Genomic DNA, 20,267 nt, shown 5'->3' on the forward strand with positions numbered 1-20,267 from the left:
AAATATATATATATATAAAAAAAGGAGAAGAATAAACCCATCTATTCACCTTGTTAATCTTGACGAACCCTCGGTTTGTTTCAGGATCTGTCTCTATGATGAATGTGTTGTTTGGATCTCCTTCCTTCACTTGGTAGATGATGTAGGAGCTCCCTGTCCTAGCGGGAGACTTTCTGCAACAGTCACATTGTGATACTGAGGAGAGAGAGATTGTTGAAACATGACACACCGAGCACCATCTGCGGATAAAAACTTAAGCGCTACAACAAGCTTGTGACCCACGAGCACGTATGTATTTCAACGCACAGCAGCCATGTGAGGGAGGGAAGTGGTGGGTGCATTTCACAGCAGAGATGTAACCAGGTTAGAGAGATGTACGAAAGCATTAGTGAAGTGCCTTGCAGCAGTAGAGGTGAGCTACCTCGCTGCCCAGGGGAACCCAGAGATGCAAGATGGGCACTACACCCTCTGCAAAGTTGCTATATCCCCCATTTTAGCCATACATTTATCAAAGGTGATGGGATTTCTGTCAGTGGGTGATCTACTAGTATAGCAGCAGTCCCAGACCCTCTGGAGGAGCTTTTACCTCCTCTGTTGAAACTACTCCACGTACATGCAATGCTTACAGCAGTAGGGACAACACCTAGGTCTCCTCTGTACCCAGTGAGCATCCTAGCCACTGACTGTTAAATATTTAATTGCTCCATGCAGCATAGGCCATTGCAACATTAGCAGCCCAGCTCTATTTACTCTGTTTGATGTGTGCCCTGACCCAGCAATCTCATCTTGAGACCAGGTCCTGGACTGAGACCTTGAGGTGAGAAAGTCAACAGCCTGCTATTTAGGCACACAGTCGGCATGTGTCTAAGCTCCCCTTATCATCAACAGGGAGCTGGGCAATGCTGTCAGCAAAGCCCAAAAACCAACACAGCTTCCCCAAGAGAATGTCACCTGATGAGCTAGACAGCTTTCCTGAGCCCACCACCTGCATTGCCTACAAGTATGGTGGGAGCTTAGAAACTTAAATGTAGACACTCCAGCCACTGCAGTGTCTGCAGGGAGGCTTGGGCCAGCAGGCAGAAGTCACGGAAGGTCTCTCTGCCAGATGCCAGCACCTCCGCCAGATGAAGACGCAAGAGCCTGGTACCCATTCCTGAACGAAGGGCAGCAAGTATGCATTTAGGCATGGATCACTGGATCACTGGACCACTGTTTCTGGTTAAAGAAAATACAGCCTTTGATTTCCATTCACCCTCTGACTTTTCTGTATACATTAATACTATGTTTGGAAGGGTACTTGGGAGATGTTAGCTTTTTTCCATTTAGCTATTTTAATCAATTTTAAAGCCTTTTCTTCCTTCTTTCCCTCCAGAACTTACATTTCTGGAGTAAACTGCTTTAGTAGAATAATTTCTTTCTGTACACACAGTTTTCCACTGAGAAAATTATCTTACATTTCTGGAGTAAACTGCTTTAGTAGAATAATTTCTTTCTGTACACACAGTTTTCCACTGAGCAAATTATCTTACATTTCTGGATTAACTATGAGTCAGTCCCACTGTCTACTGTCTAGATAGACCTTATATGCAGGCTTTGCAGCAATATCTTGCCTTTTTTTTCACTAGTGGATTGCCCTGTTACTTGTTCTGTAAATGGTTGGTTTCCCATTGACATTCTATAGACATAGAATGTATGCTCAAACATACGTTTTTATCAAAAATTATTGGGACATCAAAAATGGTGTTAGAAATACTCACATCTGATTTTTCAAAGATGGGAATCTGATCATTGATGTCGATGACATGTATTTGCACATCACAGATTGTTTCGAATACTGCATGGAAAAAGAACAAACAACATCATGGCAACCCTTCTGCTGAAAATAATTTTCCTCCAAAAGGGTTCACTGTGAGCAAAAGTGAATGCTGCCAAATCACCCAATCCAAGCAAAGCCCCACTGATGTAAGAAGCACTTGATCTCCAATATCTCGTAGTCAGTGAGAACCTCACCCTCTATCTTACTATGCACCTTTCCTATTTCTTCAGCCTGTTTCATTTAATTTCCCTCACTTTTTTTTAACCATATCCCTTTACCAGGATGATGATAGCTATGAATTGTGTTAGCTTTCTAAGTATCACTTCTGCATGTCAAAAAATAAGCCCCAGCTTGTTATGCTACCTTGTCCTCTTAGTGGACCATCAGGCAGCACGCTCATTTTCATTATAGCCAGACGTAAACTTCAGATCTGTGTAAATCTAAGCATTACGGGCACCCATAGCAATGTGGGTTTGTGATTTTAAAAGTATATACTCTGTCTGGTCGTGTGCTATTCATATGTAGCTGGATTTTAGTGTTTTACGGACATGTTTTATGAGCTGAAAGTTAAGGAATATTGTAAACAAAACTGGATGGAATTCAAATAAACATCCAAAACAAATCACCAGCTTTTCCCCCTGCAAGGTTTTCATATCATCTGCCTAAGTGATGCTATTTCATTTATAGACATGTCACACTGCTTTCTTTACATGCCAGTTCCTCCATCCACAAGTTTTGCCTGACTATAAGGACCACAGCACAAAGCTTTAAGCTTTAGTATGGAGTTTGGTTTCCTTTCCATTCAGTGAACCACAAAGGACTCTTGGGAACTTACATAATGGACAAGATTATTTTTGAAGATTAATTTCAGCTCTTAATCTTTTAAAATACATTATCTGGATTCTCTGATTAGCTGTGTTTAATTTCTTGATTTTTTTTCAGTGAGTCCCCTTGAAAGATTTTGGGGGAAAACCACAATCATGATCTCTTCATTTTTTTTCCCCTGTGGAAGGAAATCTCTTACTGGAGTACTTGTGAACAAGCTTCCCAGTTTATCCACACTCTGCCCTAGAGCTGGTTTCCTTCCATACATGCATTATGAATCATGATTAATTTCTCTGCATCTCGAGAGCAATGCCAGAGCAAGCCAGCTCCCAGAGCTGCTGCTGCTTCCAGCGAATCCTCTAGGTCTCCTCTCATCCCTTGGACACCAAGCACTGGGGATGCCAGCGTGAACAAAATTATTCCAATGTATAACAGCAGGCTTTACATACCTGCATCTGTCACCAGCACCTTCAAGGAATAGTTGGATGCAATGCGCTTGTTTAACGAACGGCTAGGTAACTGCAAAGTCCCAGTGTCTTGCTGAATAAAGAACAGATTATCTGCAGGAACAGCAGGAACCTGACTTTTGATTTTGAACTGCAGACGAGAGTTAAGGGTGTCCTTCTCATCCATGTCTGTAGCAAACAGGGTGCCAATATTACTTCCTGTGGCAGAGGAGAGACCGGAGTCAGTCAGATAATGCAGTGGTCCTATTTCTCCACAGAGGTACACGCTGACAACAGTGATACCAATGCAAAGAGTAGAGGGGCAATAAAAATACAACTGCGTGGAAAACACTTCAACGGACGCAATCATTTGACTTCTGGGAGTTTTTCCTTTAGCATCCCAACCAGCTCTTTTAGGCTTGGGGCAGTCCAAAAGGACTGGGCTACGTGTTTTGATCAGAAGAAGCGACTGTGACAACAGACACTTTAGCCTTGAAACCAAATAACCGATGTGAAGACTTAGGGACAAATTTCGGTAACGGTCCATTGAAGTCAAAGGCATTATGCTGGAAGAGCATCTGGATGAGGGAAAATGGGTTAATGCCACTTTTAGAGCAGTATTTCTTGTATTAGTAATAAAATGGGTGTTTTTCTTTTTATGTTCTAAGCAGTTGTCCAAAACTGTGGTTGTGCGAAAATGCAATTTTACGTTTTAAATGGAACAGCATTTTTTAAGTAGAGGTCTTGGGTCTGTCCTTCTCAGGTTATTTAAATCCTTTCCACATGAATTATTGAAGTGAAAACAACAGAGCGATATGCACAGGAAAACATTTCTGTAGGAGAGCTACATTTTAGTCTTTGAGATCAGAATTTCTAGCTTTATTTGCACACAGCTGGAAACAGTAACAGGACCAGAATAATGTGTATAAATGAGTAGAAGCTGTTTTCTTACCTCCACCTTCATTTTCTTGAACTTCAATTACAGTGAGGGCCTGCTGGCACACAGGGGGATTGTCATTAATGTCTTCCACAATAACATGAATGTGCAGAGGCTTGTCCACCAGTTCTCCTGTATTATCTTTTGTGACCGCAAAGAAAGCATACTGCAATAAGAATATTGAGATTAGATGTGTTGAATGTCCACTGTGACAATATTTTGCATTTAAATGTGTAACTATGGGAGCATTCCATGCAAATGAAATAGCCTTTCATATGTTTGTTCAGTACTTTCATTCTGTTTAATTCAGAACTCTTCCATCACACCTTAGTGCCTGAGGTCTTTCTCAAAAGAATTTAAAAGTCCTGAATACTTCACTGTGCTCTGAACTTGCTCTTGTAAAAATTCAAGAAAAGCAGGAATATCTCATTTCTGTCACTTTGCAAATTCATCTGTCACATACAGAGATAGGATTCCTCCAGCATATCTGATCCCTGGCCTATTCTGTGCCCAAATTTCCTCCAAGAACAAAAGGGGACAGAGGGTTTTCTGTCTAAAAGACCCCCAGATGGGGAACTTCAGAGTAACTTTATGGTTGCAACTGGAAGTTAAAAGTTAAACTCTGCTTCTGCTGTGGAGAGATCCCTGGGGCCCCTGAGATCTGGAGTAGATCTGAAACATCCAAATCTCCTGCCCTCCACAAATGCCACTGCCTACCTCTTGCTCATGCACCTACAACCCTGCCATGGTTGATCCCTGTTGTACGTTATACACACGCTGTGGGCAGTGATTGCTACTGCCGGGCCCATGGAGAAGTGGTGTAGGGTACCAAACTGAAGGCAGTTTACAGTGTAGTGGATGAATGTGCTTTCATATCTGTCAAGTCATTCTCAAACAGAAATGACAAGTAATAAAGCTTTTATTTCTTTTTTTCCCCCTCTGTCCTTTTTAGTGAGCTTTCTCGTATTTACTCCCACACCAATAATCAGCTTCCTGCTATGGTCTCTCCCACCAGTGAGGTTTTATGTGTTTACTTACAGCATCCTTTTCTTCTCTGTCCAATGGTTCAGTTACATAAATAACCCCATTCTGATCGATGGAAAATGGGAGCCTGGGCAGCTTTTCTTTTTCTAAAAGGTCATAAATTACATCTGGCTCATTTGAGTGCACCTAAAAACACAAAAATAAGTCAGGATAGGAAGTCAGAAGCGTAGACTGAGATTTAACAGGGATCATTTCTGGACCACAAACAGAAAAGGTTGCATTCTTGTTAGCTTCATAATCCAGAAAATTAACAGTTTGGCAGGCTCTTGGGACGAGCTGCACAAAACCAGACTGATAATCCACCTCTGCTCTCTGAATTGTTGTGGTGAAGCCATTTTACCTCAGTTTCTCCAGCTGGGCTATGACACTTACCTTTTTATGGAAGGGTTTTGGGATGTGGAGCTAAACGGTGATACATGAGAAGAAAGCATTATATGTATTTGAATGTCTTGACACTAATTTATTCCATCTCCTTACACTGTCTATTCCTACCTATTGTTTTGGTTTATCTAATTCAGAGATGTGGAACAACAAAACAAATATCCAGTACCTATCTGCACGTATGTGTGTGCATGCTCTTTACATGCATCAAAGTCTGTGATGAAGGATCTTTAGTGGGGTGCTTCAGATTTAAAATGAAATGCAGTAAACAGACTGCCAAATTAATGAAAGAGTCAGTATTGCTGTTTATGCTTTATACTATATAACAGCAACTGCATTTCATTTTCCCCTAGGCAGAATCAACATGTCACTGGCTGCCACGTGAAATTTATATACAAGTGACTCCAGAATGGGAGCACCGTTGCCTGTTAGTTTTTCTTCCACCTGTTTTCACTCTGGACTTCCTTGGGCTGTCACTAAGGCCGGTGAGGCCAGGGAATAGCACCGAGTCAGTTACTCTTGCAAACAGGATCCGAGGAATTCTGCCATGTCCACGGAATGACGGCATTGGGGGTGTCAGTGCCAAGGCATTTTTCAAAGCCAAACATTTCTGAAAGGCTGCAGGTCTGTTAGTTAATATTTACTGATGTATACATCGCTATCGGTCTGCAGTTATCGGCAAAATATTTTGCGTTTGCACTATGAAAAGAGGAATACGGTGGGAGTGCAGGACACTGCAGGAGGGCATTTCAGTCCTTCCTAGGTACTTTTGATATAGCACGTGTGCTGCATCACACAAAACTGGTCATAGCAGATGGCCCGGAGTGTGGGGGACAACCACAGCAGGGTTGCAGTGGAGCTGGTCCCCTGCCAGGTTCTTCTGCAGATCGAAGAAGCTAACCTCAAAATAACCTTCATCAGGTTAGCTCTTGGTTTGCCCAAAGCCTGGAAGGCCCATGGTGTTAGAGCGAGTCTGGAAGCGGTCAAAGAAACCCATCGGGAGAGAAGAGCAGCACCTTCGCAGAGGCACCCAACTGCCACATGTGTGTCTGGGAGCTCCCTTGGGGTGTCTCATGAGCTTTATCCTTCATATTCTGCCAAATAGCCTTGTAAAGCACCCTTTTTCTTCCAGTCATTGCGGTGTAACCAAATTCTCCAAATTTTTCCTCTATCCATGGGATATTCTCACACAGAGGCAGTGCTAACAGCCTCTCCAAACTGAAGGGTAAAGTCCAGTCACTCTAATGTTTGTATTGACTGTATCTCAGTCATCTCCAAACCATTAACTTTCATGCTAACAATAAGTTAATGAGACCTGCGCTAAAGATCATTTCCAAAGGATACCATACAAAAAATAACAGGAATGTGCCAAAGTCCTTCTGAAGAGCCTGGTATTGAATGCCGTGGGAACACCTTCACAGTCAGCTGGGAGAAAACGATTCTGTGGCATCAAGGAGAGGTGCAGGGAGCGCAGCAAAGGGCCCTACCTGGCTGATGTTGACAGGGTGGACCTGGGTTGAGTTTTCTTGGATGCGGATGGTGGGGGGAGCTTTCCACAGGCTCTCCTTCACAGTGATGATCACATCGGCGCTGCTGGTGAAAGCATTCGTTGTCGTCCCTGCCATGTCCTTCACGGTGACGACGAGCGTGAAGGTGTCCTGCTTTTGAGGATCTAAGTAATAAGAGCCTAGAGACAGAGCAAAGAGCCAAGTGAAATGAAGCAGAGGCTGTGGAGATGGTTCATCTGCCCATTGCCTCCTACATGCACCATGCTGCTTCATCTGCTCCAGGCTCACTCCTTAGATGGGCCTCTGTGCCAAATCTCAGCAAGCCATTTCCTCTGGCTTATCTGAATGATGCAGCACAGCATCATGTGGACGTAATCGTATGAGACCTCTGTGCTGTGGTTTCATGTTGTGCAGATGCATCACTGAACAGCCCTCACTCCAGTTAGGCACTTGTTCAGCCCAGCAGAAGAGACAGGGTTTTTAAATCATTGCAGTTTGGTTGGGATCATGTGGCCAGCTGAGTTTTCTCTGCATTTTTCATGTCACTGATTTTTGTTTTCTAGATTTCAAGGAAGAGAATTAGTCCCAAGATATGCCTCAGCGTAATCCTGAGGGCCAAAGGATCTACCTCTCTTCTTACTGTACTTTTAGATCCCAATCTCCATTTCTGCTAACTTCCCTTGAATTTGGTGGGACACAAACAAAGTTCCCCAAAACCAGGGCCTCAGTGGAGTATGTCCCACTGACTACATTTATTCAGAATTTAACATCAGGGCTGTGGTGTTGTTTTGTTCCTAGGTACACCCAAGAACTCATGCTTGCTTTTTGACAAACAAGAATCTTTTTACATACCCGTCTTACTCGGTGAGATTGCTCCAGTTACACTATCGATCTGGAAAAGCATTTCTGTATAAGGGTTGGGAAAATGGTGGAGAATGCTGTACATCAGCTGTGCATGGGGAGTTGTAGGATCATCGCGGTCCGTGGCGTGGACGTACATGAAGGGTTTGCCTGTTCAGATTAGAGAAGAAAGAGTGGTAAGAGGAGACTGAAACCTCAACACATAGTCCATTCGAGCAGAGCTCTCAAGCCAGGAAGGTAGCTTATGAGGAGCTGCAGTTGTTTCATAATGCATTTTTCATGCTAAGTCGTGCTTCTGTGTGGAGGTTACATTGCCTGTGTACCATCCCACAGGTCCTGCCTCCACCAGCTCTGCTTAGTAGGATCACAACAGGTGTGAAGAAGGTGATGAAGAAGGTGACAGAGCTAACTCGGAGAGCTATCTACCACCCAAGAGTGCCTACACCCAGAATGTAGCTCACTGGTATCTCTCTTTAAGGCCACTTTGCAGTCCTTATACAAATCAGTTCAACCCAAAGCAGCTTGAGAAAAATATCCTACAGCTGTGACACAGTTATAATTAAAGAAACAATCATACAGTGAAAACAAATATGGAAATGCATGGTAACGTAAGTGAATTTTTGCCTTGTGATCACCAATGCAACATTCAAAATCTTTTTGACTTGGATGCGGTTGAATACAGTAAAATATTGCAGAATGGTTTTCTGACCCCATGGAGTTTTATATGTGTATTCTTTAGGGGAAGTTTCTTCCTGAGTCCATAGTCACAGTGATAACAGCTGGCTGAGTCCTTTGTTTCATTTCCAAGATGTGCGTCTCGAAAATTTCTGGACTGGATCACCGCAATCCATAATCTAAGGCTCTCTCCTAAATACCACGGATCAGCCCATGTTCTGAGAAACATCAGTCGCAGTAAACACATACCCCGCATCTACACTGGCATTTTATTTCATGATGTGTAAAGACTTACATATTCTTAGCATTCTCTTTCTGTATAGTTTTTGGTAACTTTTAAACTTTAAACTCCTTCTAGCATAGGGGTTCTTTTCAGTGCAATGGTGAGGGCAGCAATATTTGCCTATTAAGTGATACTCACAAAGCAACAAGTACTGTGAAATATTTTTGATTACACTCATCCCTTTACACCACATAGTGGTCATCTCTTTGCCCTTTCATTATATTATACATGCTGGTATCCTTATTTTGTACAACCTTGTGGGTAGGAAAACTGATCTTTTTTCAGCTTGTTGAAGTATAGCACCCACTTTATCTTCCTGTTTAACTAATCTACCTACCTTCCTGTTAACTATAATATTTAATTATTATGATGATTACCTGGACGGGAGTTCTGCCTCACTACTCCAGTGTACTTCGTCTGGTCAAATTCTGGTGGGTTGTCATTGATATCCTCCACATGTATTGTAACAGTGTATGGACCTTTCACTATGTTTCCCTTTTCATCCAGACTTTCCACCTTGATTTGGAAAAAGAAGGAACAGCAAAGAAATATTTTCAAGTAGATAAATTAAGAGACATAAATGAACATCAGGATGTCAAATTCCAAGTCATTCTTACTGTGATGAAAATCTGGTGAGAGCCATCACTGGGTGGTTCCATCTACAAGGACAAATTTACCACGGTAGCTCACTGACAATAATTCGCCACAGCACATAATGCCAACAACACAAAATAACCTGCTCCTGCTTCTGATGACACTTTTCGGAGGGCAATTTCTCACTTCCAGTCTCAGCAGACTACTTGTGTTCTTGCACAGCTTAGACCTCATACTTTTCTTTAATGGAAATAGATACTCTCTTACTCTCTGAAGAACAAGGAGAAAACCCAACATGATATAGCAGACTCAAGTGTGCTATTTTAAATATCAACCAGAAAAATAGGCTGATCTAAGGGTTTGTAAAGAAAACTTAATTCTTAGTTCTGATTACGTTTTTGTTCCAAACAATTTGGCTTCTTATTTTTCAGCCTTCTTTGACTTTAAAGCACCAAGTATATATTATGTCTGTCAGACTTTATTTTGTTTGCACATAATAGATCAAATCATGATTATTTAAGCCAAACCAAGTATCATTTTTCAGTTCTGTCATCACTTTTTCTTGTCTGTAAAGGATTCCCATGTTTAGGGTTAACAACTTCTGGGGCTAGAAAATTGTCCTCTCTAATAGCAATCCAAGGGTGCTTTAGAGCTGAGAACATGAAACCATTAACCCTGAAGTGCTAGACTTTAGAAAGATAGCTAAGGCTAGCTAAAACATCATCATGTACTTTGTCTGTTGAGATACTGATCCTCTCATGATCATCTCCTTCTCAGTTGCTAGTGACTCAGAAAAAGACAATACCATTTTTGACAGAGTAAGAGCACAAGGCTATACTGAGACCAAAAGATCGCCTACCCGCTGTCGTCCCACTCCCAACAGTGTTTACGATGAGATCCTTATGAAAAGAGTATAATAGCAGGACAAGCACACAATGCTCTTTCCTCTAACAGCCTCCGACATCTGCCAAACAGCTTTCTGCTGTTATCTAACAGAGGTTAGATCTGTGCTTCTGTGTCTAAATGTCATTTATTCACACCATTTGTCACTAGATAGATTATAATCTTCCTAAGTAGATTACAACGGTTTATTTTCCCATCCCAGCCATGGAATCCACCCTATCAGTCTTCAGGGATAACAAGCGAATCTCATTCATGGGGCCAGATTTCACGTCCAGTCAAGTGTCCTCCTCATATTAGGAGAATTAAAGGATTGGTGTTGGCATCAGGGTAATTTTTGTTTTCTCAACATAACCTTCCTGTGCTAAGGAGCGTTTTCCTGTGCAAAGTCTTTCAGAACTATAAAACCATGCGTCTTTCAGCAAAACTCAATATTAAAAATTAAAAGCTGTCTGTAAACATAGACAAAAGAAAGAATTTGAAATTTCAACAGTTTTCCATTAATTTCAGGTTTACCAAAAAAGGGTGAGTATGAATAACCCTCCCTTCCTATTTTTCATTGAGTTTTTACCTGCAGCCTGTGCACTGCTTTGGTCTCCCAGTCCAGAGACCCACTGAGATACAGGATGCCTGTCCTTGGCACAATGTCAATTATTCCATCTTTTTCACCAGTCGCTCTGAAACTCACAGCAGGTGGCTCAGATGTGAACTAGAATGGGGAAAAATCAGAGGGAAAACCATCCTTTTTTCAGCATTTTCACCATAGTCGAAGTAATTTTGTGCTTTTGTGTCTTTTAAAATCTATTGCCAACAGTGTGTTTGGCTGGGGGAAAGATATTCCAAGAGCCTGCTCAAACAAATCTGCTCTTTTCTGATCCTCAACAGAGGAGTTTTCACATTATTTCCTGAATGCTGCAGGAAATCCCAACTGTGGTTTCTTTCCAAACCAAACGTCTGCTTAGGACAGGGCTTTGTCTGAGCACGGGAATGGAAAAAAATGACACACATCCTCCATTTGCCTGGGAGCTGGATCTGTCCTTCTGTGGTTATGGCTTTGGGAAGAAAACCTCAGAGCTGAAGGAAAATGATGACACAAGTTACATGGAAACCCATTCTTTAGGAATGCTGATTTTATTAATCCCTGTCTTAGGATATCCTCTTAAAATGTGTTTGAGAGAAGGGGTTGTCTCCTGCTTTTTATATGTAGACTCTTGAATTCCCAGATAGAGGAAGTCAAAGTTAATTTCAGATTCTCTCGGGGGACTGTTCTTCCCACCAGCGCAGATGACAACACTGCCTGTGAGGTCAGTGTGTGCAAACTATGGGGTTTTTGACCGGAGTGGATACCAAGAGACACTTGATTACCTGGTAAATGAAGCGCACTCCCCCTCCCTCTGGAACAGAGAAATTCATGTCCGTCAGAGGCCCGGTTACATGCAAGTCCCCCAAATCCTGGCACATAGCCTGTGAGAGAGAGAGAAAGGGATGGAGGAAAGCAGCTGAGGGGTGTCTGCTGTCACCACGCACAAACAGCAGCTCTCCACCACTGAGCCTCTTGCAAGTTATTTTGCTGTAGTATAACGGAGGAGACTCTTGCTAGTTTGCACTGAGCATCTCTGGGTTTTTTAGCGCACATCCATTTTTAAAAGCAGTGTTATTTATTAATTAATTTGAAAACTAACACCTGGGCCCTGCTCTTTTCTAACCACTACATAATTAAATGAGATTTGATCTACCTTCAAGAGCAAATAGAAGCACCAAAGAGCTGAGGGTAGACTGAGAGCAAGAGGAAATTCATAAAAGCATTTCTGGATCATGCCTGAGTTCCCAGCAGGACCAGCCACATCCCATCCCACGCCCCACAAGTCTGTTGGGAGACCAATGCCACACCTGGGGATGGGGAGGAATTGGGGCTGCACCCCTTGTAATTTCCTCAGTAAATCCAAACCTTTTTTGTAAGGGAAAAAGGTGGACCTCCCCAGGTCCCCTACCCCACCACCCCCAGTGCCCTGGCGATCTGGGCAAGCTGCTCGGGCCCTGTGCTTTCACATCAGTTGCATGTGAGTGCAAACCACAGCCAGAGCAAACACATCCTGCTGATCTTTGGCTTCTACCTCACGGCAAAAATGCAAGTCTGTCTCGGCCTCTGTTTTCTTCCTAATGGCTGGCAATGCCTTCACATGGTGTTTTTTCTGGCAAATTTTTGATGAGTTTTATATGAATTTTATAAACCCCCCCTCCCTAGTGCCCAAAGATGTCTGGACACACTCCTGCCCTAATGTTTCAGGGCTGTTCTTGCTTTCAAATAAGAAAAGCAAAGTAAAAATCAGCCTCCTAGAGCAGCCCTTGCACACAAGAGAATTCGGACTACGGTTCGGATAATCTACCTGTTTCTCCAAAGGCAAGACCAAACTCCCCTGAATGTACACTCTTCTGTCCCTGTCACTAAAGTCTTGCCAATGCTGAGGAGCTGCCTGCCGGAATTAGGGCTTCATCATTTGACTGCACAGGTAAAAATCCCTTTCTTCTGGTGTAAAAATGACTTTATTCTGCTTTATAGATTCGGAGTGCTATTGCCACCCTGTCCATCACTCTATGGAGTCAGGCTCCATCAGTGCATGTTCTCTGCTTGCATGACTTTTCCCCTGGATTTGGTCCTATTGCTGCTGGGACAGCTATTCGGTCTCTCACAGAAAAACACAGCTTACATATTACCAAGGGAAAACTTAATTCTGGTTATGACAAAAACATAGCTAAGTTCAGCGCAATTTACCCTAAAGCGTTGCTCTGTGTGTGTGTCACAAGTGGTGTTTGAATAACACCAGATTCTGCTTAATAATAGCCAGAGATGCTGCCCTCCTCGCCTACAAGGGTTTGTGACTCTTTTTGCAAACAGGAAAACTAGAATATTGTGAGAACTGGGGAAGGAGGGGGAGGGATGCTAGTGAAGACTAGTGACAGTAGAAAAATATCCAAAAAAGCCATGCAATAGGTATGCATAGCAGGAAAGTTTGAATAACACCAGATTCTGCTTAATAATAGCCAGAGATGCTGCCCTCCTCGCCTACAAGGGTTTGTGACTCTTTTTGCAAACAGGAAAACTAGAATATTGTGAGAACTGGGGAAGGAGGGGGAGGGATGCTAGTGAAGACTAGTGACAGTAGAAAAATATCCAAAAAAGCCATGCAATAGGTATGCATAGCAGGAAAGAGTATAAATGCTGATTTCTGGCCTCTGCCAGGGACAAGATAGCAGGACCCTGGATCTGACCCGAGACAGCTGTTCCTGTGTCGCAATGGTGGGCACAACCTGGCTCCTGGAGGTTTTTCCCAGGGCCATTTTGTGGAGGGGTTTTGCTTGGTCGTGTTCCTCACCATGGAGGAACAAAGGCTGACGCTATAAAACCCAACAGGTTCAAAGTGCAGGCTTGAAGCAAGTAAGAGCTATCTCTTCCTGTCAATTAAAATTACTTTATGTGGACCATAAATATATCCAAACATATGTCGACAGCATGAAAGACTACTCAGGGGCCTGAAGGGGAAATAAGGCTTTCTCCTTGGCCCGTGTCTGGCTAACATCCCTTTTGAAGGTGGCTGTAATGGCTATGGAGTGGCTTCATGGGGGTCGGCGCTGCCATGGGCAGCAACTCTTGAAATGGGAAGGAAAAAGAAGGTACTCACTACTGCACATCAACCCCACTCCCAGGGTCTTCATATTCTGAGGAATTTTTTTTGTAGACTTGAATTTGACTCATTTTTTAATCTTATCTGTTAATTTCAATTGTAAAGTAGAAGCCACCACTGTAGCCTTTACAGATATCAGTAAATCTATTGAATTTAATAGATGGGGTCCATAAATAGCGTAATTAATACATTTCCATTCCAGAAAATCCTCTGAAAAGGGATTCACACAGATGGAATAATGAGGATAAATAATTAATATGCATGGTTTAAACTATGTGCCATTAAATGTCTTAGAATACATTTAATATGTCAGCACATGTATGGATTATAGTACACATGAACACACGACACAGATGTCTTCACTGTTTGGTGATTGTGTTTTTAAATCTTTTCTAGCGTGAAATCCACTTACTGAAAAAAGTAATATCTAAGGAGGAACTACAAGAGGCAAAATAGATAAATTGGTTTCTTCTCAGATTTTTAAAGGTTTTTTTCCTAATTATTGACACGTCTTCTTAACTTTTGGCCATGGGGTCACACACGTGTCGGGGCCGCACTCCCACACCCAGAGTTACAGCCGCTCTGCTCTGCGGGCACACGCTGCCAGCCTGACCGGCAGACTGGGACGCCCCACGGGTTAGAGCTCAGAGGCTCGCAGGCAACCTTTGCCGTTTGCTCCCAGATAAACAAAGGAAAAGCTGTAACTCACCGAGTGAATGACGAGCAGAAATTGAAGTCCACGCAGCTTAAACATGCTGGAATATGCTTTGCTTCAGCTCCTGCAAAGAAGAGGTGATAGTCACTGTAACCCCATAGAGCTGGCCCAATTCGCGAACAAAGGCTACGGCTAAGCTTTCCCCAGGCTGTAGGGAGAGAGCAGCCGAGGAGTGAGCCCTGAAGGACCAGGCGCAGCTCTGCCCATGGGAGGTGAGACCGCTGGCGTCACCGGGCGGGCCAGGAAGGTCGTGCCCGTCAGGTCCGTCCCCAATGGTGCAGGAGGTGCCACATGCTGTGAAAGCCTCAAACAGCTGTCAGAGGTTGAGGCTGGCGCAAAACTTCAAGCCACGCAACCTCACCGTTCTATGTCGCGCAAGCCCCATTTTCATTTCTGCTTTACTGAAGGCAACAACACATTCACAGGAAACACTGTAACCACAAGAAGATGAAGGTCTTGCAGTGGCCATTCTGTGGCCCATGTCTTCCGTTCACAAAAAACAACTGTTCAGTGCATCTTGCAGAGGCAGAGGAAGCCGGGGGTGTCTGCACCCCTCAAAACAACACGGCTACTGGAAACGAAATTTCCAAGTCCAAGGAGTACTGCCAGCCTCGAATTTCAAAAAAATCCTGAGCACACACTGCAGTGACTTGTGTTACATCTTCCTGGAAACTAGACGAGTTCCTCAAAAGTGAAATCTTGCTTTCTCACTACTTCTAGATTTTAACAAAAAAGGACAAGGCCGGTTCTGAAGGCAGGTGAAGCTGGCGAACAGTGCTGCCATCTTCAGTGGTGCTCCATGTTACTTGGCTCACACCTATAGGTATCCTTCAGCCACCACAGCTCTGTCCCATGGAGGCTCCCAAGGAGAAGACGACAGTGTGGAGGCACAGCTCCCTCCAGATGCCTTCCCATCACGCCTTTTTTTTCCCCCTCCTTTTCTTTCCTCAATGGCTGACCAAAAAGGGGACCTGTAAATATAGAAACTTCTGCCCACACTGCTATTGTCTCCAGCACTCATTTTAGGACCTGCCACAGGATTTTATCTTGCAAATCCCATTCTGAGCAGGGTCTTACTGTGTGTGCAATTACACCCTTTGAAATTACTGGGCTCTTTCCTTGGGCAGGAGCTAGCTGCCTTGGTACTGGAAGAAAATAATTTTTCCGTCCTTTGAAACCAGAGGTGATCAGGAAAATAATTAAATTTGCCAGGAAACAAGGGCTGAAGGTGAACCCCCTGTAGGTGCCTGCAGCTGGAGGAGCTGGGGCTTGGCACAGGCAAGACAGAAGGGTAGAGAAGACACTTTGAACCTCCTGAGAAGGCACTTTGAACCAAGACCGTTGCTGATATTTCAGTTAGTCGACAGAAATTTGTTCAGTTCCGCTGTCTGACAGCCTCTCCGCTCCCCTCCTCCTGGTCTCTTCTGAATATATTGGCCAGTTTCAGCCGCACTTAGTAGCAGGGTGGAAACTTCAAAAAACTAATTCCTTATTAATTTGGGGTGGCAGGTGGGACAGAGGGCCCAAAGGCATGCCCTGCCCCGAGGGTAAGGCCACAGTGTGTGCCCCCGGGGAGGCATGGCTGTACGTGCCCCTCGGCCAGCCGGCGGTGGAGGGACACCAGGGAGCTAGAAGTCCTGGGGCGAGGCCACCAAGAGGTGAGGAAAAAGGGTATGGTGTGGTCTGGGGATACCACCGTCTGGATTCAGGGGAAAGAGAAGGAGCAAGACCTACTATGGTGAGGAGAAAATTTAAGGAAGGGACACGTCCAGCCTTAGTGTAAGGGACAGAAAATGCTGGAAAATGTGCTCCTTCACGTGGCTGTCCGACTGCGCTGTGTCTCGGCCAGGTGTCTCTGTCCAGATCCAACTACGAAACACAGCAGTGGAAATAGAGCCATTTCGTAGATTGCATGATAAGTGCCTTTGCTGTTCCCTTCTCTTTGAATATAAATACCATTCCTTAATGTCGTGCCATTTGCGGTGCCTATTGCAAGGCCAGGATGAGTGGCTTGATCAGCCCTCGAACATTCATTTTTGCCTGGAAGCTGCTACCAAGTCTCATGAAGCATTGCATTGCCAAGGACCAAAGCCCCAAAATACATACTCCTCTGTCACTCAGAACAGAGTTTCAGCATATATAAACTCATACAAAAGTTTTCAATAATAGGCAGTTTCAGGATTACAGTAGGATCAGCTTAACTAAAAGCAGCCTGAGATCTGGCTGAGGACTGTAGCCATATTTTCCCCTCCATTTCTTAGTTTCTTCTCAGTGCTATATCCTTAATAATCCCTTATGGTTCCCCTGACTGAACAGAAATCTCGAGGATAACCAACACAAAAATATCCCAGCAACTTTCAATAATAAACATTCAGAGAACAAAGAATATTCCCGGAGGTTAAAGATCAGTAACAATCACAAGTATTTGGTTCCATGAAAAAAAAAATGTTGATTTTCTTTAAATGATTGATTTCAGATGTTCGAATTCAGTAAAGAGAAAACAGAGGAAATTGATCCAAATGAAACACAAACCAGACTAAGCCTTAGCACAGCAGTCATCCATTTCACAAGGACAGCTGAGTTCCTAACGCTGCCAGAAAAGCCTTCAGCAAAACCCTCGCTTCGGCTTTTAAAATCTTTCCATGAAATGACAGTTAGATCATCCCTTACCTGTAACATGAAAAGCTTATTTTCCTCTAAAAATGCTTCTTTCTTTCAGCTGTGGGAATCACCTTTGCACAGGTTGGTAGTGTCCGTCTGTGCTTCTCCACACAGTTTATAGTTCCTCAGACTCGCCCTAGAGGTTCAGCGGCTCAAACATTAACAGCATGGAGAATTATTGATTCTTAACGACTAGGTGTGGTATGAAACGGCAGCCACGTAAGAAAGCAATGTAGCTCCGAGATAATGTACAGCCTTCTATATTTTTATGTCCTTTGGGACTATCTTTCTGAATTTTTTTTTTTGGTGGGGCTGTGAGAAAAGAACACGCGGGGCACCGGTTGGAGCTGCAGAGGGAAAGTGGTTCTTTCTGTAGGAGAGGAGGTGGAGAGGAGGAGGTATGGGCCTCAGGTGGAGATAACGTTTGCTACTTGCCTAGTTGCAGGGATAATTCCCATTCAGAAGACAAGAATTTGGACATAAAGGTTACTCGTTTTCACAGCAGACCTGTGCATGGGAAGGACCCAGCCTAGTTATGAGAGTCAGTCATCAACTCAGAAAGTGCAAATTCTGTCTGGGCTCTGCAACAAATTTACTTCGGGAAACGTTGAGCAAATCACTCTATTTACTCATTTCTCATCTCTTAATGGATGTAATCATTCCTTTCCCTCGTGTGTCATCTTTCACATCTGTCTGGGTTTTCAGCCTTTCAAGGGAACCAGTCCCTGCTAGTGTCTGCATTATAGAACCTCTAGTAAAGGTAATTGAAATCAACCGGACTGTAAACAAAATATATTTGGAAAAAACAGAAGTTTTTAAAAAATCATAATCCTTAAAATGTTATGCTTTCTGCTAACTCAGTTTTTAATATCATGCTTAATTTCAGAAGTTTTGAACAAGCTTATTTTATTCTCTCACAAAATGTTACTTTTCATCCAGGTTCTAACTTCTGCTTTCAGTTTCCTCAGTATGTTAGATTGCTCTTGAACGTGGTTAAATTATTTGTGCAGCGCATTAACTATTTTGCATCCAAAGAAAGAAGTGTTTCAAATTGCTTACAGCTGGAAGGCATACAATTCTGGGAAAGGAGAGTTTTCTGTTTGTGCTTCAGATCACACTTTTCCCTCAAAATCAGCATCTGTTTCTCCAAGAAAAAACCTCTAGACTGTGCTTTCAGCCTGCTTTCAAATACAACTGTTCTCCATTTGCTCACGCACTCAGAATGATTCGGACTTTCTCAAAGCTGCCTGCTAGCAGCGAGTTATCTTTAGAGCACAGCTCAAAGCCAACAGTTTCCATTAAAGCATTAGAACTCATTGTTAATGATTTCAAAATAAATACAATGAGGGGGAGGGAATTGAACTTTCTTGGAAATATGTTGACTTTAAGTGACTTACATGCAGATTAATTGTGTACTAGTTGGATATGAATGAGAAGTACTTTCAGCATAAAGTATAAATTTCAAAACAGCCAGAATTCATACTGCAATAACAAATTCACATAAACAAATTCTTAATGTCATTTTCAGCCCTCCTGTACATGACAAGTGCAGAATAACTCAAGTCGTTATGTCAGAAATAAGAGCCTCATAAACAAGTTAGGCGTTTATCTTTCAAATGCTAGAGTCTCTGCTTGGAAGTCCAATTATTAGGAAGAGCAGTGGGGTACTTGAAATACAAATTTAAAGTACCTAATATGCTTAATTGAATGCCTATACTTTTTAAAGTCACTGGAAGAGGTGAGCTCGCTCATCCCTAGCGTCTTTCTCTGGCTGAAATAATTCCCCAGCCGCAGAGCAACTGCTTACAGGTTGTAACCACACAGGAAAAAAAATCTCCCATGTCAAACACATTACAAAGTCCAGAAGCACTTAAGGCTTTACAACAGTCATAACACAGTGCCACAGATAAAATCACAAGAAGAAACTCAGCACTGAGACTGGTGCCTTGAGCCAGCTGTTTCTCTGAGTAAATCTGATGAAAAGGCGGCAAACGTCCAGGTGTTTATCGTGTGAATCATTGTTCAACGAGTCAGTTTTTCCAGAAACAACTCTTCTCATATCATTAGTCACATCCTTTTCACTCTCCCCATTTATCAGTTTCGTCATTCCTCCCTCGCTCCTTTTTCATTTTTTCTCATTGTCTTTTTACTTTTACTCCTTGTTTTGATTCACCTGATGTCTCTCCATGTACCTCTTCCATTTCCAAAACTAACAGGACCTCCCTGACCTCAGCTTCTTTCCTTTTCTGCTTGTTTAGAAAATATTTCTTTTATAGATCTCTTAGGGCATGATAATTTCACAACACCATCAATATGTGTCAAAATGAGCTAGCACCAGTGGAGGAAAAAGCAGCATAGAAAAATAATGCTTAACGGAAACTCAAGTTTCTGGTTATCTAGTTCTTCTACTTCTGAGGCAGAATCAGCTACACCTGCAACCTCCCTGATTGTAAAAAGTGCAAATAATGGCCTATCCCAGTCTCCATAGGTAACCCATTGGGGTACTTCCAGACATCTGCTCATTCACGTGGTTGTCCTCTGGATGCTGTTCAGTCACTCTCCACCTTTGCTGATGAGCTGTGCCCCAGATTCTCCCAGGTGAGACTTCCCAGTGCTGCTGAGGACAGGCTCTTACAAACAGTATTTCTTGAGCAATGCAACTCTTACCAATGCACTTATAAAGTATTTTCATGTTATCTTCATTGCATTGCTAGTTGCACTTCTGTAATTCTGATTTTGTCTACATTTGCCTATGCTATATACTCACCTTTAGTGGTGTAACCTACTTATGACTGTCTTTGTGCTTCCTTTGTGAGTTTGAAGACACTGAAGAGCTCTGATTTAACAAAGTTATTCTTACTACCCTTCCTAATACTACTTCTGCATTGGGACATATTATGCCCTTCATTTCAGTTATACAGAGACCTGGTCATTCCTG

At 43.0% G+C, this 20,267-nt stretch overlaps 1 protein-coding gene across 1 annotated transcript; it reads right to left on the reverse strand.

The window, feature by feature from the left end:
• Positions 1 to 126: 126 nt before the first annotated feature.
• CDH17 (cadherin 17, LI cadherin (liver-intestine)) lies at positions 127 to 17,465 on the reverse strand. The gene is made up of 12 exons (XM_009579406.1): positions 17,339 to 17,465; positions 14,663 to 14,732; positions 11,636 to 11,734; positions 10,842 to 10,979; positions 9,154 to 9,292; positions 7,810 to 7,968; positions 6,937 to 7,136; positions 5,063 to 5,194; positions 4,040 to 4,190; positions 3,091 to 3,306; positions 1,758 to 1,834; positions 127 to 195 (listed from the first exon to the last, which is right to left on the reverse strand). The coding sequence occupies exons 2-12, from the start codon at positions 14,705 to 14,707 to the stop codon at positions 127 to 129; spliced, it is 1,425 nt and encodes a 474-aa protein (XP_009577701.1). The 5' UTR covers positions 14,708 to 14,732; positions 17,339 to 17,465.
• Between the last annotated feature and the right edge of the window lie 2,802 nt (positions 17,466 to 20,267).

The sequence above is a fragment of the Fulmarus glacialis genome, unplaced genomic scaffold (assembly GCF_000690835.1).
Source record: "Fulmarus glacialis isolate BGI_N327 unplaced genomic scaffold, ASM69083v1 scaffold31236, whole genome shotgun sequence".
Lineage (NCBI taxonomy): Eukaryota > Metazoa > Chordata > Aves > Procellariiformes > Procellariidae > Fulmarus > Fulmarus glacialis.

Excerpts from the sequence above, each read along its gene's own strand:
- CDH17 (XM_009579406.1), bottom strand. The coding sequence starts at position 14,707 with ATGTTTAAGCTGCGTGGACTTCAATTTCTGCTCGTCATTCACTCG. Across the intron at positions 7,969-9,153 it reads GAGGCAGAACTCCCGTCCAG|GCAAACCCTTCATGTACGTC; the intron begins GTAATCATCATA and ends TAATCTGAACAG. Across the intron at positions 5,195-6,936 it reads ACCCTGTCAACATCAGCCAG|GTGCACTCAAATGAGCCAGA; the intron begins GTAGGGCCCTTT and ends TTGTGTTTTTAG.